The sequence below is a fragment of the Pholcus phalangioides genome, unplaced genomic scaffold, assembly GCF_987345545.1.
Source record: "Pholcus phalangioides strain wild (caught in Gottingen) unplaced genomic scaffold, Ppha-v1.0 ptg000003l_1, whole genome shotgun sequence".
Classification (NCBI taxonomy): Eukaryota; Metazoa; Arthropoda; class Arachnida; order Araneae; family Pholcidae; genus Pholcus; species Pholcus phalangioides.
In genome coordinates, this window is record NW_028301596.1 from 44,241,774 (window position 1) to 44,267,984 (window position 26,211).

At 40.6% G+C, this 26,211-nt stretch overlaps 1 protein-coding gene across 1 annotated transcript in view; it reads right to left on the minus strand.

The window, feature by feature from the left end:
* Positions 1 to 499: 499 nt before the first annotated feature.
* Positions 500 to 26,211, minus strand: part of LOC149088649 (uncharacterized) — a 74,903-nt gene continuing 49,191 nt past the window's right edge. Inside the window, exons 3-11 of the mRNA XM_089248460.1 lie at positions 18,585 to 18,880; positions 13,876 to 13,933; positions 13,042 to 13,150; positions 12,600 to 12,966; positions 11,624 to 12,502; positions 7,658 to 9,858; positions 4,337 to 5,231; positions 1,931 to 2,337; positions 500 to 1,841 (exon numbers count right to left, since the gene is read on the minus strand). Coding sequence (XP_089104586.1) covers positions 1,037 to 1,841; positions 1,931 to 2,337; positions 4,337 to 5,231; positions 7,658 to 9,858; positions 11,624 to 12,502; positions 12,600 to 12,966; positions 13,042 to 13,150; positions 13,876 to 13,933; positions 18,585 to 18,880 — 6,017 coding nt within the window. The 3' untranslated portion in view covers positions 500 to 1,036. The remainder of the gene's footprint in view (positions 1,842 to 1,930; positions 2,338 to 4,336; positions 5,232 to 7,657; positions 9,859 to 11,623; positions 12,503 to 12,599; positions 12,967 to 13,041; positions 13,151 to 13,875; positions 13,934 to 18,584; positions 18,881 to 26,211) is intronic.

The following is a 26,211-nucleotide window of genomic DNA, read 5'->3' on the forward strand; positions in this document are numbered from 1 at the left end:
TATTTATTTTTAGCAATTTTTTCAAAATTACTTTTATGATTAATATTATTTTGTTTATTTTTAGTCAAATTTAATAACAATATTTTCATTTACTTTTTGTCAAATCTTATTACCAATAGTTCTTCTCTTCACTTTTGAAGTCAATTTTTACTGTCACTACTTTTTTTATTAATTCAAGTCCGAAAATTATTCTATTAGATTTTTATGGTGTATAATTTTAGTTTATTATTGGAGCAGTGTTTGTATTTTTGTTTTCAAGTTTAATTTTTTACTCTTTTTTTTTTTGCCAATGTTCAATCAATTTCTATTGGCAATAATTTTGTTATAATGTTCAGTCAATTTTCAAAATTAGCAATTTTTACTAATATTTCGTCATTTTAATGATTATTATTAATTTTTAGTCGACTTTACGATGAAGGATTTCATTAATTATTATGATTAATATTCTTCATTTAATTTTCATTCAATTTTTATTACCTGTAGTTTTCTCGTTATTGTTTCTATAAATGGTTTTCACTTTCATATTTATTGTAATTTCTTATGGTAGATAATGTTTTTCCCCGTTTCAGTAAAATCTTATTTTTTTTTCTGTGACATAACTTGTAAATCTAAAGTTTTTCTGATCAATCATTTCAACCTGAAATAATTGTTAGTAGTTATTTTTCAGTTATAGCCCCTCACTGTGGCAATTGAAATAGTTTAATGACGCTATGACTTTGCATATGTTTTGATACATCGTAATAATTATTCGAATTTCTACCTAACTACGATATTTCAAGGAGAGAAAAGCTCTGATACAGCTCTGAGAAAAACGAGCTCGTACTTAATTACATATGTATTTACATATTAATACTAAAACAACGTCTTTTTACACAACTGGAATAATATTCGGATAAGGGTAACTGCATTTTTTTAAATAAGCCATTCTTTTTTTAAAAAATAGACTCTCTTAATCGAAATACGTGTATATATAATAGTTGTACATAATGTATATATTAACAGACTAGTATTAGTTAAGCCTCGGTAGTTACAGGGCTCAGATGGTCCAGACCTGGACTTTCTCGGCCACGACGCACCAGTTGGCGTGATCGTAGTAAGACGCGATGATGTGGAGGTTGTCCACGTAGTTCTCGATCAGGCTCTCAAGCTCGCCTTGTCGGAAGACATGGTAGTACCTGTGGTAGGCCATCAGGCCTCCGCCGCCCTGGTTCCCGCCGGTCAAGCTCTCCTGCGACGTCGATAGCGACAGAGACGAATTGCGGCTCAGTTCGGCCTTGCTGCTCGTCAAGACCTCCTCGACTGACTTCTGCTGCGGTAGTTTGACCCTGGGCGAACAGGGTGCCGACTGGGTCCGAGAACCGGAGTCGTCGTCAGCTTCCAGAGAGTCTTGCTTGAACCTGTCCGTGCAGACGCTCTGAGAAGAACGGTTCAGGAGTTTTTGCCGAGGGGCGGCGGTCTTCAGTTTGAGGTCCTCGACTAACTTCTTGTTGGTAGACTTGCAGAGCTTTTCTCCTGGTAGAGAAGAAGGGTTCCGGTGATGCTGCTGCTGTGGGATGTCGGATAGTCCAGAACTGTCGTCACTATCCTGTTTTTTCAGTGATGCTCTACTGTTATTCTGCAGAGTTCCCTTAGACTGGTTATTCTGATTAACCTGTTTGTCATCTTTGGTATTACATTTCTTAGGCCCGTTCGGGCACAGAGGCACCTGTCTCTTTGGTGAGGGTCCGCTTGTCTTGTCCGAGTCACTCGAAGGATCGGGAGATGGCCCATCAGGATGCCCTTGGCCAGAAGAACGAGTCATTTTGCCGCTCTCGTTCTGTGACGTCTTTCTGTTCGCCAACCTGTAATTAATTGAAAATATTAAGTACGCGACAAACTAGTACTGTACGTATTCTCTCTAAAATTGAAGTTAATCTCAAACTGAACTAACCAAGGATTGGATCCGCCAACGTTCCTTGACGAGTTTTCGGATGCTTGTTGTGGATAGGTCGTGGTCAGTGATGACCTGGAATCCTGCGCAGTGAGAACTCTTTCAAAAGATGAGATTTCCAGCGAGTCGTCGGAGCTTACGTCATCGAATTTGGCTTCATGCCTGGTGTAAAGTTCACCAAAGACGGATGTCAGGTCCGAAATGGTCTCTACGAAAGCAGCCAAGATGTCCGTCGATGTATCACTGGCTTCACTTCCCTCTGCCTCTTTGGCCGCTGGATGGTGTTGCTGTTGCGACTGATGACCACTGGATGATTCCCCAGGATTCGACGCCGATGCGATTCTTGAAGGTTCTGTAGGACTTTCTGTTTTTCTTTCTTCTAGCCTGATTGGAACTGGAAGATCTTTCTGCAGAAATAGGAGCACACGCGTATTAATGATAAGACACAGAAGCAAAACAAAAACTGTTTACAAGGGTTCCATGACCTTAAACTTTTCATGTAACTGATAGGCCATTAAATTCTAAACTCTATTTCATATTTGCTTAACCCATGACCCGCGGACCAAATGTAGCCCTCGGAGTCATTCTATGTGGCTCGCGAACCCAAATCTAACTTTGTAAAAATGAGCAAAGCAGCACATTTAGAAGTCATTCAAGTGACCTTCATACAGTTAGGCGACCCGCGACACAGTTTCAGAACACTTGAGTGGCCGTGGTTCAACTCCAGATCACTCAAGTGGTCCGTGGCACATTTACAGATTACTTAATTAAAATGTGTTACAGTTCCATATCATTTAAGTTACCCACGGCACAGTTCCAGATCACTCAAGCGGCCCACGACACATTTTCACAAGACTGAAATGGCCAGCGGCACGTTCCCAGATGTGACCGTGGCATATTTACTATATCACTCAAGTAGCCCACGGCACATTTCCGTACGACTTAAATTTAAGTGGCCCTCAACACATTTATTTATATATAGTTTAAGTGGCCTGTGGTGCATTTCCATATCACCTAAGTGATCCGTGGCCCATTTTCAGATCACTTAAGTGACCCGCAATCTCCTAAAAGTTGGGCACCCTTGCTCTATTTGGCACACTTTTTTTTTAAACCGAGCGCAGCTCCGGTCCTCTCGCCATGGACAATTTACTACTGAGTAAGTTGTGCCAGAAGTGTGAGTGTGTGTACCTAAGTGTAACAGTCTGAGTGCACATCTAGTGTTACATCTTGATTTTTTAGTGCTGAAATCTATATTTAATATTGCGAGTAAAATACAGGGTAATCCAAAAGTCAAGGAACCCAATATAAAAAAATTAATTTCTGAAATCCTACTGAATAGTTTTCAAAGACAACAGCACTATACTGTTCAAGATGGAAAGTTGTTGGGGTTTTTGTTTTCCTCCATGCTCACTGATACTCTACTGAGCCAGCATGGAATGCGTGAACTGAAGTACAAAATGTTGTACTGTTCACACAGCCCTGAAGAAATTGGAGTTTAGCATCTGGCGTGTTCGGGTTGTTCTGGAGTTGAAAGTTAATCACATCAGATCAAACGTCAGAATTTAGTGCACTGAAAATCCACACGTCTATCATGAACAGCCTCGGTATTCGATCAAAATCGGTGTGAGGTGCTCAATTTCACTCCGTAGGAAAGTATGTGGGGTCCATTTTCTTTAATATTAAGAAACAGTGGATGGAAAACCGTACAAGAGAATATTTTCCGGTAATTCATTGCACTTTTGGGATGAAAATGAACTTTTTTGCTTTTTTGCAACAGAATAGAGAGAGCAACCTGCCATAAGTCTAAGGGTGCGTTCAAGTATTACGTAAGCAAAATTTTTAGCAGTTTTTGACTCGTAATTCGAATACATGTTGTAACATTTTGAGACAAACTTTGTTTTTGTATCCACAAATGCTGTCTTAGGCCGGCATTACACTATAAAAGTTTGATAAAAGTTCGTTTATAAAACTTGAAAAATTCAACCATGCAGATCAGTTAAGTTCGCTGTAATGTAATAGATGTGCTTATTAGTTACATTTTTCAAGTTTTATAAAAGAATTGTTATCAGTATTGTAATTTATATTTAATTACACTATAAAATTTTTATAAAAGTTCATTTATAAAACTTGAAAAATGCAACCAATAAAGTGAACGGATACATTCGAGCAAATGCAACCGGTAACCTTATTGGTTGCATTTTTCACGTTTTATAAATGAACTTTTATAGTGTAATATCCCGGCCTTATTCGAACTATATAGGTTTTTTTATTTATTTATTGATAGCATTTTGAAAATAAAATATTTTAGAACGGGTTGCGTGACGTTTGGACCACCCTGTATTGATTATTTGTACCGTTGTAGGAACTTAATATTGTTATCAAAAAAAAAATTAAGTCTATGTTTACCACGTCGGGAATGTTGCGCTTCCTGTTCGCCGACGAGTCGTCCAAACTGAGCCTGTACATATCCCTGCAGTCCGCGGCGCAACTGAAAAAGTTCTCCCTCCTCTGGGCGTGATCAGTGGACCTGTTGTCATCGGACCATTGCCGTTGGATCTTCGACCTAGAAGAAGAGCCGTCGCCCTGCGCGACGTCCGAGTGCTTTTCGTCATCCGGAATCTCGTCGATGTTGTCCAGTATCCACGCTTGCTTCTCCTTCGCAGACCCGGCGTCGTAATCGGTCCAACTCTGCTGGGAGGAATCGCTGCCGCCGAGCTTGGCGACCCTGTGGGTGTCGAAGACGTCGAGCGAGGCCGAAGACGACGAAGACGCCAGGTCCGTCCTCCGGGCGAAATCCTCGGAGAACGCCGAATCCGATTTGGCCTCCAGGTCGGACAGCTTGCTGAGGTTGTCGCTGTCGCTCTCCTTGGAGGACCGGTCGTCGGATTTCTCCCTCTGCATGACTCCCCGTATCATCCGGTCGGACGTCGTCGAGAAGTCCGTGGCGTTCGAAGACGACGAGGCCGACTTCCCCATCGACGAGGAGGAAGGAGTCTCGAAGAACAGACAGATCTCCTTGTCCAGAAACACGTTGAACTTCGTCTCTGGTTCGGCGACGTTCACGTCTACGGGGTGAGTATTCATCGTGGGGGCCGTGGCCCCTTCGTCGTCTCGAAGCTGGACGTTGTCGGTTGTCGTAGGTCGGCAAGAGGACGCCGCCGCTCCCTGTGAAGACGCTTCCAGGTCTCCGCTGTCCACCTTATCGAAATCGTTCCATTCCAGGGACGTTGACGACGACGGTGAAGTGTCTTCCGAGGAAGCGACTTCTCTGCATTCCACCTCATCAATAGTCACGCAAGATCTGAAACAACACGTTTCGATCATTTTGAAAGTCAAAATACAAAACACTATAATACAAAGCAAAAAACAATACACCTCTTTTTGGCCTGCAAGGATTTTCCCAATCCTTCCATCAGGTCTAAGACTAAGATTACACTATAAGTTTGATAAAATATCTTTTACAAAACTTAAGAAAAAATCAACCAGTGATCCTATTGATTACATTCGCTCTAACGTAACCGATAAGCTTATTCATTCCATTTTTCAAGTTTCATAAGGCAACTTTTCTAAAACATTTATAGAGTAATCCCGGCCTAAATGAGATACATAATGTGAACTTGTTATTAATTAGTTATTAATTAGTTAATTAGTCTCACTGCATAATTTTATTTTTTGACAGAATGTCTTTTATTGAATTTGTAACAATTGTATTTTTAATGCTATGGAAATAGTTCAATATTTTTAGGGCTGTATAGGAGTACCTTTTTAAAAAAAGTGTTTGTTTTCGGAACGTGATATATATACAGTCGAATCCCGTTTTAACAAATACCGTAATAGCGAAAATCTCGGTTTAACGAACACGTTTCTAATCCCTCAGATAAGTTTACGTGAGAACAAAATACAAAAACCTGGAATTCCTTTATAACGAAATTTCGTTATAACGAAGTGAATTCCCCGGTCTCTTGGAGTTCGTTATAACGCGATTCGACTGTTTATATGTCTAGCCGAATTTCTCCAATTTGGTTTTTTTATCAACAAATTGTTATTTAATAATGTAAATATCAAAATCATGCACATGTAATTTTGTCTAAGTGTTAATGTACGACATTCTATTTTATTTGGGTTAGAAGTATGTACTGTTTGGGATCATATTCTACTGTATGTGTTGCCCAATTCATATATTTTGCTATCGTATGCTCCCCACACCCTCCCCAAGCAAAAAAAAGAAAATTCCATAATTCTCAATTCAATATATCCATGCATAAAATACATCTTTGAAGAAAGTTTTTATCGAAGTTTTTATTAAAGTTTATATAAAGCAGGTGTAAAAAATCTTATTTTTTCTCATTTTCTTTCTCGCAATGCAATGTCCGTTTCATATCATCTTGTATCATTTTTCCCAAATATTCAAATAACTATTATTACTAAATCCCACATGCACCCCGTACACATTCGTCTAACGAAATGGTACATGTTGGAATGTGAGTGTACGTGTTGTGAGCCTAACGTGAAGTTTGTACTGGGTAATGCTTGTTATGCTTAGTGTCGCCATCTGCCATCAATTTTTCTAACTGTGAGTGAAGTGCAATTATTGAATAATTGTACCGTTGTAGAGAGGCCTGTCGCTCTCTGTGGTGAGACTTTTCAACAGATTACTATTACTAGATACTCCAAACCAGCGGTTCTCAACTTTTATGACTCGCGGAGCCTTTTTCAGTATATAATTTCTATGGCGGAGCACTATTTGACTTGAGTAGCCCTTTTTTTGTACATAATTTTTATAGCGGAACCTTGTAGGACTCTCTTATTTACTTATCTATCAAATTTACTAATCCATTTTATTTTCCTCGAGTCGCCGCGGAGCCCCTGGGATGTGCACACGGAGCACCGGTTGAGAACCGATGCTCTATACATTTCAGTTACGCTGAGTTGCTGTTTGGAAGTGGTTGTGTATTTTAATGTAGATGCCTGTGTTAGCGTTTATGTTTCTGGTTTTTAAACACATGCATTCAGTTTTTGCATTTTAGTTTTTGTTTGACTAGCCATAAATGTATTTTAATCATCCTCTTGTACTTTTTTTTACGAGACTTTCCATTTCAGTGTCTTCAACGTATAGCACAGTATCATCAGCAATATATCATACCTACCATAAATCATACTTATAAATCAATAATGATCCTTGCGGTACGTCTTTTTTGACTTCCTAAATTTCTTCTTTTGACTTGTTGACTTCCTGTGCTTCCTTGTTGACTTTCTCAGCCATCTCGTTGGGCATTTTCCTTGTTGTGGCATTGTATTTGTATTTTTTTGATTAATTTTTACCGACTATTGTCTATTATGATAATAGGTAACAAACCCTTTTAACGTTTTGCCCCTAATTCCTAATACTGATAATTTTCCGGTAAGTACTGTATATCCAAGTCCACAAAATCAAATGCTCTTTTTAAATCCAGAAAGACTATTCTAGAATATTTATCGTTGTTTGTTGAATCCTTTATTTAAGTATTCTTTTAATTCAATTATGGTCATGTCTGTGTTTCTATTTTAACTGCTTTTTTACATACACTTTTTTATAACTTTTCTATAACTATAAAGACCGAGAGAATTTGAATGGGCCATTAGTTTCCCAGATCATTTAAATTATGCATTTCAAAGAAATCATTAAAATAACATAATTTTAATCGTTAATAATCTGAAATAATTATATATAACGTCTTTTATATTCACCTTTTCAACTTTTTCTTTCCACTGACACTTGCTGATGGACCGTTTTTCTGTGCCGCACTGTTCTGAGAATCCTTCTTTCCCGTATCTGACTGGGAATCGGTTGAACAGTTCGGTAGCGCTACTTTTGGACCATCTTCAGTCGGAGCGTTATCCATTACATCTGAATGATTCGCCGATCCTATGGATTTATGTAGTTGATCGGCAGACGTATCTTCGTTCGGCGTCACATTTTCTACGTCCTCTGCTTTTCTAGTGGAGGACAACTTTCCGATTTTCACGTCATGTATCACAGTCCTCAAAGATTCATCCACGAAAGAGTCTTCATCCGATTTCTCGTTCGACGCGTCTAATGTGACGCAATCAGTCTTGAAGTCGTCTCCTCGTTCGTTCAAGGCAATCCCGATGTTTTCATCATGCTGTTGATAGCTCTTATTTGTAGATGAGTTACCTCGTTCGCTGTTTTTGACTCCGTTGTCTCGCTGGCTGCTTCCATCAGGGCACGAGCCATCTACCTCATCATTCTCATTCTTACATCCGTCAACATGCGTGGACTCACCTTGGCTCGGTTTTTCATCCCTTCCCGAATTGATCTCCTGGACATTTTCTTCCGGATCACCGACGTATACATCCTCATCGGGGTCATCTTCAGAAGTATAGAAACTTTTTAACAGTTCGGAACTAAGTCCCAAGTTTTCAAGGCGTTGGCTAAGTTTCCGGAGCCTTTCGTAACGATCAGTGTCGGTGTTTGGTCGATTTGTGCAAGGTTCATTGGCGTCCGATTCGATTTCCTCATTTGGAAGATTTTCACCGTTCTCTGCGTCTCGCGAGTTCACCGTTTTCATTTCCGAGGAAGAGTCCGGGCATTCGGAACAACATCCCGGTGGCTTAGACACGGGTTCCGTGCCACAAAGCAGTCTCGAGACTTCCGGGCTTTCTGCTTGGTCTGGTCTCTTGCAGTCGGTCGTGTAGTTCGATGTCTGAGTTGCATCCAAACTGTAGGGGTCGTCCATCAGTTCGAGCCCTGTCAATAGAGGGTCGTAGATGTATTTTATCGGCCCGATAGGAGAAGGGGTCCTCGAGAATATGATAGCATCTTGTCTCCTACTGCACCCCGAAGTCCAATTCGTAGCGCAGTGGGAAGTACCAGATGAGGTGATTGCGGTCGAAGGTGATTCGGAGGGAGGACTTGTTACGCTGGGATCGTTCTTTTCGTCCTCTTCCTTGATCACGTGATCGTCGGCCTCGAGACTGCTCCTGTTCGAACTCGCGCTCTGCCTACTGCCACCGGAACTTGTTCTGAATATACACTCGTCGAAACTACTGGAGAATATCCTCTCTTCAACTTTAGGGTCTGATATAGGTCTCAGTAGGAAGCGCCGAGTCCTCTGAGTGTGGTCCGATCCGTCCTGACGCAAGTGCACCCCATCCACGGAGTGCATCGTCATCTGGTGGTGCTGCATGAGTTGGTCGATGACACCACCCGATCCCGGAAACTTTCCATCATTTTTTCCAGACTGGGGTGGGGAGGATTCCGCCGAAGATGTCTGGCTACTGAGGACCGTAACCGGAGAAGCCTGTGCAGACCTGCTGCCCAGTCTGGATATATTGTTCCTCAGACCGCTTTCCCTGACGAGAGTCTCTATCTCGCTGGTGCTCCTCTGGATGACTGAAACGACGCTCTCCTCACTATCTACGCTGGTATCACTCGTGATGCTGTTGTTCTTCCGGGGTATGACGGAGACTATCGACTCTTCACTGTCCACGCTAGTGTCGCTCTTGACGGAGCTCCCACGGCTTGAACTCCGCGGCAGATTGTAAGTTCGGAGTGCTGACGCCATCACGCCCTGCGCGGCCGAAGCCGAAAACCTCCTCGGGCACTGGTGGGAGGAAGCAGAGTTGTCCCCGTTATCGACGCTGAGGCTACGTTTCACCAGGGCTCTCAGGGGTGCTATCGTTGAAGAGCAGCAACCCTCGCCATTAGCACACTGTTCGTGTCTCTGTGTTTGCATTATTGCCTGCGGATCTTGCGTCGACTGACCGTCGCTACCGAGAACATTTTGGGCTTGTTCGTAGAAACTCATGTGCTTCTGGTGATGTGCTGGGAACATGGAATCGTTTGGAATCTGCTCTTCATTGAGTTTGTAAAGTTCCGGCATGGAATAATACGATGACAGATGGCTATCTTGAGTGGCACCAATATCCTGCGGGGAGAAATCGATATTGAATTACATAATCATTTAACTGCCAATGGAACATAGTTTTTATCTCTGCGAAAATTTCACTTAAAACTTATTCAAACATGTTCAGTTTATCATCGTATGAAGAGGGAAATTTAAGGTATTTTTTAATAAGTTTGAAAGCTGCAAGTTAATGTAAACTTTTTTGATGCAATTTTAAAATTTGACATTTTTTGGCTTCTTCTTTTCGATTAAGTTAAAATTGTCTGTTCGGGTTCGAAGACCGTCGTCCTCTTGAGTTAGTTCTCAACATTTCCCTAGCCACTAGTGGTTGGCATCTTCAGAAGAATTGCTAAAAGTGGAACAAAAGCCAAGTTTTCCGGAGTCTCAGGTTGTATTTATTTATGCCTTTGAGTGACTTGGCTTACACTATTGTTTTGGGATTGATCAGCTGATCCTATAGCTGGCGGCGAATTGAGGACGTTAAGTTCAAACGGACAACGTCTATTCGGATCTTCGATTAAAGTTTGCCAAAATTCTCATTTTCAAGTAAATTCAAAATTATTTTGTGTTCCTTTTCCGCTGAATATATCAATCGAAGTGAACTAATTATTTTCTTTGTACTGTTACACATGAACATGCTGCATGCGTTCAAAAAAATGCATGTTCTAATTATGGAACATTGGCGTTTCAAGAGAGTAGGATTCGCGACTAGATCTGATGTGTGTTGTGCAGCTTTGGTGTTCTTGTTTGAATTGCCTTGAGGTGGAATTGCCTTGTTTATTTATTGGAAGTCATCAAGTGCAGAGGATCGAATTCTGCGTAAAATTAAATTTCAGTCCGAAGAAAGAGCTGTTTGGGTTGGATGGCCATAAAGACCCTACACGCAATGCAATGAATATCTGAGGAACTGTTGAGAATTGACATTACAACGAAACGGATGCGCCGTAAAGGCAAGTGTCGTGAATCATCCAGATGTCTGCAAATATGTTTTGTGTGTAACTATTTATTGTTTTGACTTAGCATGAAGCTCCGGAAGAGGCGTGATGGTTCTGGTGGCTGGAGAATTCGGTCGTGGGGTGTGATGTGGATTTTCCGGTGGTCGGGTGGCGGCTGTTGGGGGACTTGGCTGAGGATGTTTAGTTGGGGTTGGGGACGCGAACGTCCTGGTGGTGCCGGGCGGAGATGCTGGGCTATTGTTGGGTTGGGAATGTGAAGGAGGCAGGGTGACGAGAGAGTTGGTGAGGGGCGCCCTGAGAGGGTTGGGTTGGCTTCGCTTGGCTGATACACCAGTAGGTTTTCCCGGTACGTCCGCGGTCTTATGATCACTGTGCTTAAATTGCAATAGCGATAGAGCCTGGACGTGCTCGGTTCATTCTGTATACTGTTTGGGTTGGATTGTTTGTATTAATTCTCCTTATACTCTCTTTCAAGTGGTATACTAGTTGGTCAAACTGACATATACGTCAATTATCTTCTCTTAAATCTGGGGACATCGCGGACGAATAAAACATTTTCAAAAATGATTTAGTGGCAACAGTTCATTGATGTATGCGGATTGCCAGATATATTTTGGGATGATGAGGATAAAGTGCTAAAACCTTCTGAAGATTGTTCATCGAGATGATGCAAAGTAGATTACCGATTCTATGATTCGGAGCATAAAATACGTTTTATGATATCCCCCGGCGGATCAAGATATCTTCGGTGATATCGAATTAGAAATCATACCGATTCACAAAATTCAAATGCATTTTAAAATTTATTGCGCAGAAAATTTGCCACTTACCTCTTTGCCCTGTGCGTTGTGGGAATTCTGGGACCTGTCACTCCCGAAATTCCCTTTGTCTCTTTCGGCGAATTTAGCTCGATTTTTCTTGCACTTCTCCGAGTCCTTGGCGACGTCAGCTTTCAGGGAAGCAGACGAAGCCGTTTGCTGCTGACTATCGCTACCGGTCACCGAAGAGTCATTAGAGTCTTTCACCATCTCGTCCGTGTCATCAGTCGGATTCGACGACTCGTCCAAGGACACATCTTGTCGGAGTTTCCTGAGAGCATCGGCCGGGCTGTTGTACCTTCTTGGATTCGTCGACCTGTCGGATTCCTGCAGAATCAAGGAACAGTCGCTGCTCATGAGGCTGCTCGAATTAAGAGAAGCCATCTTCGACAGCTTATTGCAACTAGGTTTCGTTTTAAGGTCTGAACACGACGAGCCTTTTTCCGGGCCGTTTTCCGCCTTGTCTGATGATATGCTCATCGACATTATCTCTTCCAATCTGGACATGAAAGACAGGGTGGACTTTGACCGTACGATCCCGTTGGTTTGGTTCCCACGAGATCTCACCGCGTACTCCCTGGGGTCACTGGCTGTCGATATCCTCTTGTGAAGGTCGCTCAGTGGTGGTTCTTTCTCGCATTTTTTGACTCGGAGGAGCTTTGGTATCATGTTGAAGAAGTCCCCGAGAGATCTGGATTTCTTCCCGTCCGAGTCCGAGGAGTCTATGGGTAAGCAAGACGCACAGACGTTCATCTGACAGTGATTCATCTTACTCGACTCCATCACGGGGCTGCCACAGTTGATGCAAGGTTCGTAGCCCTCGAGATGCCGCAACTCGATCGGGACGTCGTCATCGTTTGGTTGGTCTGGAAACTCGGAATCTAGGCTACTCTGCAATCATAAAATGGCAGGAAATGACATGAGTTCCAACTGCGGAATTTTTCCATGGACATGGGAAGATTATCATTGGAGGGAAAAAAAATCTTACCTGATGATAGAATTCGTGTCTTGGTGAACCAAGGTCTGGACCATGTAAATTTGGCCCAAACTCCATGCTGTTCGAAGTCCAAGGTTTACGACAGCTTCTGTAGAAATACGGCTTTGAATTCGACTTTTTCGAAGAAGAGGCTGGAAACGGGGAGTTCGAGGCCGAGCTCGATAACTTCTGTAAGGCCCTCTTAACGAAGCTATAGCACGTCTCGTTCGGGCTCGACAACTCCGAACTACTCCTGCTACTGTTTGGTCCGGCGTTATTGGTGCCACCGTGGTGGTGATGGTGGTGGTGATGATGACGGTGTTCGAAGCTTCCGGTACTGCGGTATCTTCCACGGCCGTTTCTGTACTTTTGCCTACGCCTAGTAGCGGAACAGCCACCTCCTCCTCCTCCTCCTCCTCCTCCTCCACCACCACTGTTGCCATCTTGCTGCAACCTCTGATGAGCCTCGCTATCCGATATATGCGAATATGCGTGGTATACGAGAACGTCATCGTCACTGGTGGTGGTGCTCGTCACCTCTCTCTCCACTGATGAAGTGCGATCTGGGACGAGTAGAAAAGATAGAGGGCGTAAATTTGCACTGTTTTACAGAGAGAAACAATTGTATGGAAGAGTAAAAATGAACATTTCCCAATAATACTCAAAAAATCACCAACGAAAAAGGCAAATACACAGAAAAATTCGAATACATTTCGGTACACTATGGGTCCTGTCTCAGAGGAAAAATGTAATCACTAGGACTAGGCTTTTTATTACCTAAAAACCCACAGAGTATGTTCCATAAAAAATGCATTTACGCCCCAAAAAAACTTGAAGTACGCCACAAAACCCTAAAAATATGCTTTTATATGACTGTACTTATATAGATGACCATATTTCCCCGAGGAAATTGCCGGAAATCGCCAATCATTGTCTAAAATGATGCTCGGAAAAAAATGCCGCAAAATTATTGAAAAATGCTGTACGTGTAAAAATAGCGAAACATGTGAAATCGTAAAGAAATGTAGTCATAGAAATCCAGGCGCTAATAATCACCATCACGCTTACCGGGGATCCCAATTGGGTTGGCTACTAAATATTTTCTCCTGGTTCCTCAGCGGCCAACTCAAGTGGGATTCCCCCGGTTACCGCGATAGTGGTTATGTGTTTTCTTCTTAATACGGAAGAGGCTGGACCATTAACCATTCAACGATATTTTCTCGTGAGAAACAGTTTCATTGAAACTCGTACCAATTACATCAAATGAAAGAAAATAACGAATTCTCACCTTCGCTGCTGCTCTTGACTGGTTCGTGCCAGGGAACTAGTACGTCTTGGGAATCAAACTGTTAAGAAACAAATTCAAATTGATGAGAAGAAAGGACTTAAAATAATTCTGGAATATTTGTAATACTCCAATTAGATTACAGTCATACTTTCGCTAAGTGTCCGAGTTGGTGGTAAGATGCTCGTCTACCACCGTAAAGTTGTTGTCACGGTCCCGGGTTCGAACCCAGGAGAGAATATAATTAATATTTTTTTTTTCCTAACGGGATTGAGGCGACCACCGATAGATGGCGCCTTCGTTTGCCACCCAACTCATTAATAAGGCAGTAAATTGCGATATGGCCAGAGTTAGTGATCGGTGAAGTAGTAATACCGTGGCTAACGAAGGCCTCGACTTATGAATTTTTCGGCTAAGAAAGTATTTTTTTCGTGATTTTTCTGCCTCGGCTAAATAACATTTACGTTGAAATTAATGCACGCGCTGACATAAAACAGCCACGTCGTGAACTGAACTCTAGCACCAATCGCCATATCAGAATTAGTGTCACTCGAATTCGGTTAACTCATGTCTACACCCCACGGAATCTTTTTTTCAGATGTATCTTCACTTCTCTCTCTGCAAGTTTTTGAATCATTTCATGTAAACTGAAAGAGTTAGCAAATAGAAAAGGCATATAAAACAAAAGGGGCCCCATGTTTTCAGAGAGCAAACGTTCTTTCAACGCAAGTCTCAGCATCGAAATAAACATTCTGGACATTTTAGGAGCTTATCTTTTCCATCTGCATGTGTCAGACACAGAAGTGTTGTAAGACCAAATTACAAATGAATGGGGACATCTGTGAACTCAACCTTCAATTGTGTCACAGTTTTAGTTCCCTTTTTGGAAACTAATTCAAGACTTGTATACGGAAATTTTATTTCTAATCCGTCTTCTTCAACTGAAGTCTCCGATCAAGACACTGACGGCTCGTATTCACCTCCAGTAACGCGAGCTCGGTCCCGTGCTTTGATGGCCATGGCATTGTTATCATCGTTCGGTGTCAGACTTTGATGTGCTGTTCTACTTCCCTCAGCTGATTGCTGCACTTTTTGCCTTGTCTCTACCATTATTTGATTGTACAAGCACACTCTGTCATTTGTAGTCACGTTTTTAATTTTTCTCTTACTTGCTATTTTTCATTTGCTGTGAAACTGTGTCCAACCATTTAATAATTTCTTTTTCTTTTAGACATAGCATATTTTGTCTTTGCATGCTATTGATGTAATCTGGGTATTTATTCTGCTTATATTGATTTGCAAACTTCACTGTTTTTTATTGCATCATTTGATACAAGTCGTTATGATTCCACTGTGAAAAATTTTTGAAAATGAGCATATCTGATACACATCTCCTGTACAATGCCGAAATCCTCCAGAACATGCTCGCCCTGATGCCCGAATCCCCTTCGACAGACTCAATTTCTCGCAGGAATGCCCTCTGGTTTAAGGCCTAACGGAGTGGGTGCAACTTTCCCCCTGTGTAAGATTAAAGGCCTACTGTGGAATGAATGAATCGGACATTAGGGCATCAGTGCCAGCATCTTTCAATGTTCAGTAAATTCTCCCTTCACTTCCAACCCATCTCACTAATGGCAGTAAATTGCAATAGAGCAATATGGCCAGAGTTGGTGTTTGGTGAAGTAGCATCTTTCAATGAGGGTTTGTTTGGGGATGTTCTTGAATTCTTGACTGAAGTTTTATTTTCGTGTGCTGTGGTATGTGCTATACTATTTAATTTTGATGTTTCACCCTATAAATTAAGAAAAAGCTAAGCTAATGTATGCGCATGCTTTGGCTTTAATGAGCTCCGCTTTCCATAGCCGGTAAGCACCGCACTCAATTTTCACCATATTATACCATATCTGTTTTGCTTTTGTTATGTTACTGTGCCTTACGTTTTTATTTTGTTCCACCCTCGAATTAGCATTTTCTTATTGTGTATCTGCAGTAATCTTTTTTTGTTTTCTCCAATTGATTCACACATTTTTTTATTTTTTGGTTGTGATTCTGTTTATAATACTATTTCTCTTGAGTATAGTGATGTTACATCGTCCAAGGCGCATGTTCTCATATTATTTTGCATATTAATGTTTTTTATATCCTTCTATTATTCCGGAAAGGATCTGCGAGATGCAAGTCCTGCACCTACAGTTATTTCCCTAATTGTTACACGCCTGGGACCTCTTCCTTTCTCGTACTTTTCGGGTGGGATTTGTGGCGGATGCGATGGGAGAAATTGTTGGGTTTCTGCGCCTAATGGGGTGCTCTGGGACTCCGTGGGAGGTTTAACTACTTTGCTACATGCTCCCTATGCGTTAGAGATTCCTGTTGGAATGTTAACGTGGGAGTGTGTGTGGTTCTCTCAGTTGTGTCAACACGATGGTGTTGGTTGTGTACATAGTTGATTTAGTGGTACTGATCCTCAGCATCTCATCTTCCTGTAGATTCTCATTTATCTAGTTTTGAAACTGTTCCTTTTAGTCCTTCGTCAGGTTTTTTTTTTTTTTTGTAATGCTTCTTTGTGTTTAAAAAAAACCTTATCTTCAAATGTTGGGCAGTGTCTGGAACGAATTAAACGATTTTCTACAGAAACCAATGGGAAATTGCGTTTCAGCTAACGAAGGTTCCGGCTAGCGAACGTGATTCCGGAGAGAACTAACTATTTTCGTTAGTCTAGGTACAATTGCTGTAAAGAGTTCACACAAATGAATGACACGATTTTAAAAATTTATTTTTTCAAAATTGTTACACGTAATATAATCTGAGATACATAAAAGTAAAGAAAAACTTTCACGTAGATGTCTGCTACCGTAGAACGCAGTGCTGAAATCAAAAATGGTGATAATGTGAACGAAAAGTTTTTGTGCATTAGAATATGCACAAGGGTTGTTTCGTGCTGCTACTGTGCAGCGTGCATTTAGAAATTTGTACCTGAAAAAAAATGAAAAAGATTGGTTCAGTCAACTTCAGTCACTGCGTTCTACGGAACTGCTGCCATCTATTGAGTGATGTTGGGTAAAATAAATTAAATGGTTTTCTTTATTTTTATGTATCACAGATTACATTATATGTAGAAGAGAGTGGGGCACGACGGGGGATAGCTTAGCTGCTGACACACCCAGTCCAGCAAGCGAGCTGACTACGTTTGTCCTTCTACGTAGAAGAAGCCTTTGTGTGAATAGTAGCCATTTTGAATGAGTCGTTTAGCTTGTGCAAAATTTCTTCAAAGAAGTGGTCCGATTTCTCTTGAATAGTCCATTTACATCGTTACAGTTTGGTGCTGAATAAAGGGCAACGTATACTCATTCATTTATAACTTCATAAATACTGGTAAAATTGTAGTTCTAAATATTCTTGGTAAAAACCTAACCAACAACGAGCATTACTCACCAATTAATGCGTCGGTGGTGCAAGACGGGACTTCCCCTGTGTGACGTGATGGGATAGTAACCCAGCTTACCTTGCTTACCCATCTCACACATGCTTAGTCGTTCTTTTTTCTATGCAGAAGACGAAGATGAAGAATCAGTTCATCTTTGTGCATTATGCCAAGATTAGTCTCATCACGCCCCACCAGCGATCCCGAGTGGGGCAAGATGAAGTTTTATTCTTCAACCGAAGAACCTATTTTTTAAATTAACTAAAACTAGAAAATAAGTTTCTCTGTATATTATTATAAATATTAATTTTCCAAGCATCATTGGTGATTTTGCACCCAAAAGCACTATTGTCGTGACCTCGAAAGTCTCTTTGTTTGAACCAATGAGAAACGCTGTTGGTAGTCAGATGATCGTACTTAACCAATGAGAGGGATTTTCGTCGAACAAAATATAGCTCTCTCGCGTGCTTTTCATACCAGAGAGAAAATGATCACTTAGCGAAATGGCCGATGTTTTCATCGAGACACACTTATCCACGTCTGGGCACCTTGAGTGTTCATTCCGGGGCCATACGAGTTAATTTCTTAAAGTCCCTCGAATACGCGAAGCTTAGGAAAATGATGGGCGTCTAGGGATTATACGGGAGCAAAGAATCCTCACCGAGATGATGTCCATATAGATTACTAAGCGGCTTCGGTGGTGAGTGACCCCATTTTCTCTGTGTTTTGCCATTGTTATACTTAATGTAGGCGGGTGAGCATGGGCGTACCCAGCGAGGGGCAGCTGCCCCCAGAAGAGAAATTAAAGTGTAATAATTGACACGCAGCCGAGACATCAATTTAGTATCGGTGAGTTGGACCCCTCTCGTTCAGATCATGGGTATGCCCTTGCGGGTGAGAGTAATTAGTGGCGATCTGATATTTGAATATGGCAGCTTCTATGATTAATTATCAGAGGGAACTATGAGAAGTTTAAGCAAATAAAATTAAAATTTTAAAGGTGGGGCAACAGGCTGCAGATTTTAAAGGCGGCATATTATTTTTCTCATGATGCAAGTCTTTTGTCACGGATGCCTGCGACACTAGGTATCCCGTCTTACCCCACTCTCCCCTAATGATTTTGAAAATATAATTTTTTTTTAAATCGTGCCATTCATTTGTACAAACCTTGTACTGAAAAAATAATAATAATGGGATATTCATAGTCTTTTATCCCAACTAAATCTATTTGCTTCTTAAAATATAAAAAATAATGTAATAATAAGCAGGAAAGAGAGCACTATATACTGACCTTTCTGTGCCTTTGTTCCATGGCCCAAACGGTGATGAGGACTTTACCACCGATCCTCAGTATCCTGGCAAGCTCTTTCAGTGCCTCGACCCTCCTGTCGGTCGTCGCGAAATGGTGGATGACGGCCACCGATAACGCCGCGTCGAAAGTCTCGTCCCTGAAGGGCAGCTGCAGGTTGTCGCAGTTGATGACCTCGTGGTTTTTGGCACGGGCTGCCTCCGTCAGTGCCAGGCACCGGTCTGATCCGATCATCATGACGTCGCGGCTCGCATCCAGGTACTTGCCGTTGCCGCAACCTGGAAATCGCAAAAATCATAAGAACGTAATCAAGACGTGCTCAAGATTTAGTAGTAATCGGTTTTTATACTGTACCAGCTTAGACAGTTACTGGGAGGATTAAAAAAGTGGCAAACCATTGCAAAGGAATAAACTATTATACATATATTGGCAAACCATTGTAAAGGCATGTCTGAAACGCATTGCTAGGAAATCACCGTAACCAAAGTAAACATTCCGACAGTGATTGTTGAGGCCCAAAAACCATTGTTGCCGACATTTTTTCGCCCATTTCAGTCATTTGTCCTGCTCTGACGAACTTTTAAAGCAGCCTGTCGTTCAATCCGGGTCCTGTTTGGTACATATGCAAATTTTTTGGTGACGATCGGTCTAAAATTGTAGATATTTATACAGACACACGCAGAAAATCAATTTTATGTATATATATACAAGGTGGGCAAAAAGTCCACAGAAACTTTAGAAATGAATAAAAAACGGTTCGCGTGTTAGCATCGCTAGGTCACGGGAATTTTTCTAAGACGGAAAAAAATTACTCAAAAACAGCCGTAAGGTGGCACTGGTACGAGTGATTTCGGTGGAAATATGCAAATGAGACGATTATAAGAACTTGCGCTCCTAATCCACAATCAGTTCACCGTTGTAAACCGTGTATGTGGCTCGCCTGCAATGTGTTAATCCCCTGTGGGTGGTGGAACACATACTGCTGTAATAAACGATTTGCAGGCATTCTGTTCGTTATTTACGTATCTTTTCTTTGTCTTGTGTACGTCAGTGCCACCTATCGGCTGTTTTTTGGAGTTTCTCCCTGACTTAAAAAAATTCCTTTGTCCTAGCAATGCTAACCCTGCAAACCGTTTTTTTATTTCGGTTATTTTTCCGGTTTTTATGAATCTTCAAAGTTTCTACGGACTTTTTGCCCACCCTGTAGATTACAATCATTGCAGACCACGTCACCCACATCCTGCAGCCGGGGTCTTAAGCTGGTACAGGCTCTCTAATCGGAGGGATAGATCACCAAAGTATGCCTAGTGAACGGGGGGAGGGAGTCGTCGATTATCCATCTCAGCCTTCCCACCTTGGCCAACAGATTTTCTGAAATTTATAATGAGGTTCCTCGACATCTGGATATTTTTCATGCGTCTGTTACCGACTTTAAAAGATTTTCACTGTGTGTGTTTGTATTTATTTGTATTCTGTGGCAAGCTTTAATTGGGTTTCAACTACCTGTTGCTTTGCGTTTTAAATACATAAATAAATTTTTAGGTGAATGGAGGTCGATCACACTTCCCCTTTTGTTCGCCTATATCTGGGCCCCCCAGTCCAGTTCATGGGCTAAATTTATTCATTTTATTTTAATGGAAATCGTTCAATTTTTTTTTTTTTAATTTTCTAACTTAATGGACTCCAATGAAATCAATGTATGGCCATATCATACCAGGTCTATTGATATTTGACCACGCCTATAGTTTGGCTTTGCTGCAATAATAGTTATATTGCAGTGAATCAATGACGGGTTTTACAGGAGATAATTATAAATCTCAGTTCAATAAAAGGAGGGAATTTTATAAATTTACATGTGCAGACTCACACATTTGCTGGTACATTCAATAAAACTAAAATTTGCAAAAACGCTACTCTAAAAAACTCTTAATTTTTCTGGAAAAAAAATTGCGAAAAATTTCGATAGATGGCGCCTTTCTGAATATACTGTTAGTTGTGTGTGTGTGTGTGTGTGTGTGTGTGTGTGTGTGTGTGTGTGTGTGTGTGTGTGTGTGTGTGTGGGTGGGTGTGAAGCGAACAAAAAAATTTTAAGTCTCTAAGCGCAATATTCGCTGTGATATTCGCATTGAAAAATCGGAGATAAGTTGGGAAATAACAGTATGATTGGGGGGAGGGGGGAAAGAAGCGTTTATACAGTTAGTTTTTGCCCTTTCCCAACTTTTCTCCAATTTTTCAATTACAATATCTCAGTTTAAAACATAGATTTTTTTTCTGATGGCCTCAGGAGAGACAGAGCAACAACTTTCTAATTAGAAGAATTTTGGTTTTTTTTGGTTGTAATTCTGTTTATAATGCTATTTCTCTTGAGTATTATTACGTTACATCGTCCAAGGCGCTGTCTGCCCATGTTCTCATATTATTTTGCATATTAATGTTTTTTATATCCTTCTATTATTCAGGAAAGGATCTTCGAGATGCAAGTCCAGAAAATCATGTAACTCCCATAAATGACCACGTGAGCCAAGAGAAGGACAGGAGGACCGTATAAAAATGTATTTTTTTTTTTTTTAGTTTGAGACAAACCATATTTTTAGTGACAAAACTGGTACAGGGTAATTTCCGAACGCCTTTGGAGCATTTCCTAAATTGAAACCATACATCTACAACGGACGGTTGATGAGATAAAAGCCGCATCGGCACTTACAGGACACCCTGTATAATTTGAAAACATTATCGTCATATCGATTACCGTCAATATCGTTCAACGATAAAATCGTAAAGTCGGCTATTCAGAGGGGGGGGGGGGAAATGTCATTGGGTATTTTTTTGTGAATGAGCGTGCCCTGCCGCGTGGACGTTTTTCCCAGGCTAGACGTAAAATTCCCGTCCATTCATTCACATTTTGCCGTGGCGTCCGATCGATTAAACACCCTCCCTTCCCCCCCCCATCCCCCTGCCTTTCATTCTGATAGTTCACGGTTTTTCCGCGACGCGTCGCTCCTGAGCAAAGGGTAAAGGTTTCTGACTGCTTTCGAAATACGTAAGCATCTACGTATAATTCGATTTATCATCTCCGCCAAGAGAAAACTATGTCCAGAAAATTTACAGATAATAAGATTTTTTTTTCTCTATTTGAACTGAATCTTCGATAAATGGATATTTTTTTATTATTTTGAAACTTTTTAGTGAATTTAATTATTTTTTGGAAAATTTTTTCTAACCTTGGTGTGGCAACACATATTTTCCTTGTAAAAAGTTGGGTTTTTTTGCTTCATTTGATGCGATTACTTTCAACAGAAGATTTTTTTTTTCAACAGTAGATATTATTTTTGTATTTTAAATGGATCAAATGTTTAACACTCAACGTAATCAATATTATTTTTTCATAATGTCACTATCAGTCAGCATTATATATATACAGGGTGTCAGGAAAATGACAACGGAACACTTTGAAACTGAATGACTAGAAAAGGGGTTATGGTATAGAAGTACGTGTCATACAAATTTTGTCTGATAGAGATGGTGTCATTATTTCCATCTGAGGAAACTTGTGTTACTCGAAAATCCCCAATCTATAGATTGTATAGAGAGCAGCTAAATCGCTATATCTCTAATGCATGGGTGCTGTTTTGTTGCAAGCAACGCATAAACTGGAAGTACCGTATTTTAACATATATGACGAACCCTTTTTTTCCCCCGCCAAAAATTTGGTTCCAGAAATAAGGAGGGGAGGGTAGTTTCTTATATATATATATTGATAGTAAGCAACAACATGGATGGTATTGAGAATGATGAAATTTACGGTGAGAGTGACTCTGATGAGTGTGTCCGGGAAGTTCAACACCAGCAATTCACCGCAAGGGAAATTCACCGACCAAAAATTCACGGAATGTAAAAGCCATTGATGGGAAAATTCACCGACAAATGATTGATTCGCCGACATCAGTTCGACATGAATAAATGATCACGTGAGCAAGTGAACGACTAAGTGAATAAATGAGAGAAACCGGCCTGTCAATATAGAGCTAACTCGCTCTCACTCACTCACAAGGTCACTCAGTCAATCATCAAGTAGCCCATTATATCGCTCACTCACTGGATAGCCGTTTCTGCCAATCCCTCACTAGGTAGCTAATTATATCACTCACTCACAATGCCACTCACTATATCACTCGATCACTCCCCCGGTAGGCCGGTCCCGCACTTGATCTCTGGGTCACTCATTTACTCCGTATGTCACTCACGACTCACTAGGTTACTCAACAACTCACTAGGTTGCTCACTCTGTTATGCACTCAATCACCTGGTCGCTCACTCACTGGTTTGTTCTCTCACCAACACCAACCACTCTGTCACTCACTAACTACTGTATCATTTACTGATTCATCACTCGGCCATTCCTCGCTCAATTACTGAACTATTGTCGGTGAAGTTCATGGCAGTGAATTTTCCTTAAACCCTCTGATGATGATATTGAACTAGTTGATGTAGCTGATTGCGATTTATGAGATAGTAGTTGTTGCCCTGTCTCTCCTGAGGTGAAAAGGAAAAGTTCAAAGTTTCCAACTGCAATATTGGCTGAGATATTTAAATTCAAAAATCAGAGAAAAGCTATGAAAGGACAGCAAAAGCTAACGGAAAACGCTCCTTTCTCGTTTATGCTGTCCTTTCCAAACTTTTCTCCGATTTTTGAATTCGAATATCTCAGCGAATATTGCATTTGATAACTTGGAATTTTTTTTTTTGTTAGCCTCAGGAAAGACAACAGCTTTCTAATTAGAAGTTAGGGAATAGGGAGGACCGTATAAAAATTTAGATTTACATTATGTGACACACTGTATTTTCACTCTCAAAACTGGTACCGGGTAATTTCTGAACGGTTTTTTGAGCATTTTTTAAATTGAAACTACACCTCTACGACGGACGGTTGATGAGATGAAGGCCGCATTGGCACTTACAGGACACCCCGTATACGTATTGTATTTTCACGTATATACATGGTTTCACGCTTGCATTGATCGTGAGCCTGATTAGGAGATGCCGTAGGTTACCGTCACTTCCAATTTGGAAATAGATGGCATCACACATAACACATGTATTCGCTAGAGAAAACGTGGACAACACGCGCTTTCTGGCATACAAATTTCTCGGAGGAGTGTTTACGAGGCGCATGTGCGTAATTTAGTAGCGATATACAGATAATATCCTTAGTTTCTCCGAAATATTTATCCTCTCCGATCCCGAGAAACCGAAAAATGCTTCTAAGAAGCAAGAAACGAGCTTTTCGGTGCACAGAAAATGCGCATGCCTCAAGTAAGGCAGGTAATCTCCTCAAATGAAATAGTAACTTATCGCCGAACGCTAGGTCGCAGCAGATGTAGTGTAGTGTAACCCCTTTTTACGACTTATTACCGGGTGAGAAAAACGTTACAGAAACGGTGGTGTTCTCCGAACGTATCCGATTCTAATCCAGCCGCCTTAACGTATGGGCTCACGTGGGCGCTCAAGTACATAAGCCCCCCCCCCCCCATCTGATACTATGGTTTATTAATGAGCAACCCCCACCCCCAACATCAAAGATATGTAGGGGGCGATCTATGTGTATTTTCCTCCTTAAACTCATATTAACGAAAATAAATTGTGCTCAGAGCTTCAACTACCCTTCTCTCTTCGTTCGATTACATCCCCTCCCCTTACACACACACACACACAATGGATGATATCGCCCCCATTTTACGAAACACTGCTTTGGAAGAATATGTGTGCAAGCATCCTTTGCAGACGTTAAAACACAGAAAGATGATTAATAGAAACTCGAATAATTAACCACATGCGTGTCCTAACCCACAATGGCAAGAATACCGTGATCTTACGTGTGTGTGTATATATATATGCTACGAAAAGTGTGATAAATCGGTTATTGCATATAATAACCCAGTTATTATGAATACTTATTAATCGTCTTGGTTAGTTTTAGTAAATTTACCGCTTTTAAAAGCGAATACCCAGAATACCCGAGCATAATTGGTAAATTTGATAAGTACCGAAAAAGTTATCATTTTTACCGGTGATTATGCATAATACCCAAGCGTCGTTGGTGAATTTGATAAATATCGAAAACATTATAATTTTTTGGCAGCAATTATGCAAATTGACCAAGGATCGTTAGTATATTTGATAAATACTTGAAATTTTTCGCCTTTATCTGTGATTATGCATAATACCCTAGTGTAATTGGTGAATTTGATAAAGATGAAAAAAAAAATTCCAAATGAGTCTAGTATGTGTGATGAATATAGACGGACCCCCGATACAATGATAAATTTTACGATCGCACCCCAATACAATGACGCAATACATGCACGAACTGTAATGTATGGTAAGTATGTATATCATATAGCACGATTCATCACGTTATTTTATTTTCAGAAACTTGTTTTCTCATTCGTTAAAACGGATTTTTCATTTCTCAGTATCGGACTTTGCAATACACACACATTCTTACAATGTAAACATATCTGAGTATTCGAAGAGTTTCCGTTACAATAAGATTTTCGATATAACGCTAATCGTTAAAACGGGAACCGACTGCAAATTGTCGTACACTAAATAATGTTTTCAAAAAAAAAATTATGGTTATTATTATTTGTAGGCTTTAATAATGTAAATTATCTACCAAGAACTATAGATGATAATTATCCCATTTCTTCATAACGTGGTAATGAAAGGGGGATTTAAAAAAAAAAGAGCTGGTAAAAAGCATCAAATTAGCACCAAGTTTCAAAACGTATTCCCACATTGAAACTCAATTCCTCTTGAACAAAGTACGTGCTTCAGTCCACGAATTTAGTTCACAGAACTGTAAAGTGCAAAGTTCATTTCTAAAAGATACACAATAATATCACGGAAAGAAACGGGAAAAAAATATAAAATAAAAACCCGATACAGAAGGGAAAACAACGGGAGAGGAAAAAGTGTGAAATAAAAATCCAATGGAATACACTTCCAGGGAATCTTTTTTCCGGTTTCTACGTCCGTTGAAGATTTTTTTCCCTTTTTACTATGTTTCCAACTTTTTTTTCCCCCTTTACTGTGTCCTATCTTATCCTACTCCTGTTCAAAAACACGTCCGTATCGATTCCGTGGGAACTTTGTGAATCGAGTCTAATTTACCGACTAGCTTCTCTGCTGGGCGATAAAAAGTCACGATTGCGGAAAGCGTTATAAGGGAAAAAAATTGGAAATGAAAAAATAAAAAAAAAATCCCTTTTTTTTTCGGAAATAAGAACATTTTCCGTCCGCTCCGTCAACCATTTTGTGATCGGGAGAAAATATATATATATATATATATAGACGCGATAAAACAGATTCGATCGCTTCGTAGTAGTTACCCTCATTGCTTTATCAGTGGTTGGCCGGTGGGTAATATATTTTCCCATTGAAATATACACACGTGTTATGCTTAAATATTCATGCGTGAAATGCCCTATAGACTTGTGAATATTTCTATATTTCAGAGTGGATTTCTGTACGGAAGATTTCCGAAGTGGAATTCGTATTTTTTTGGAAAGTCTTGAAAATGTAGTAAGTACTAAATTACACAAGGATG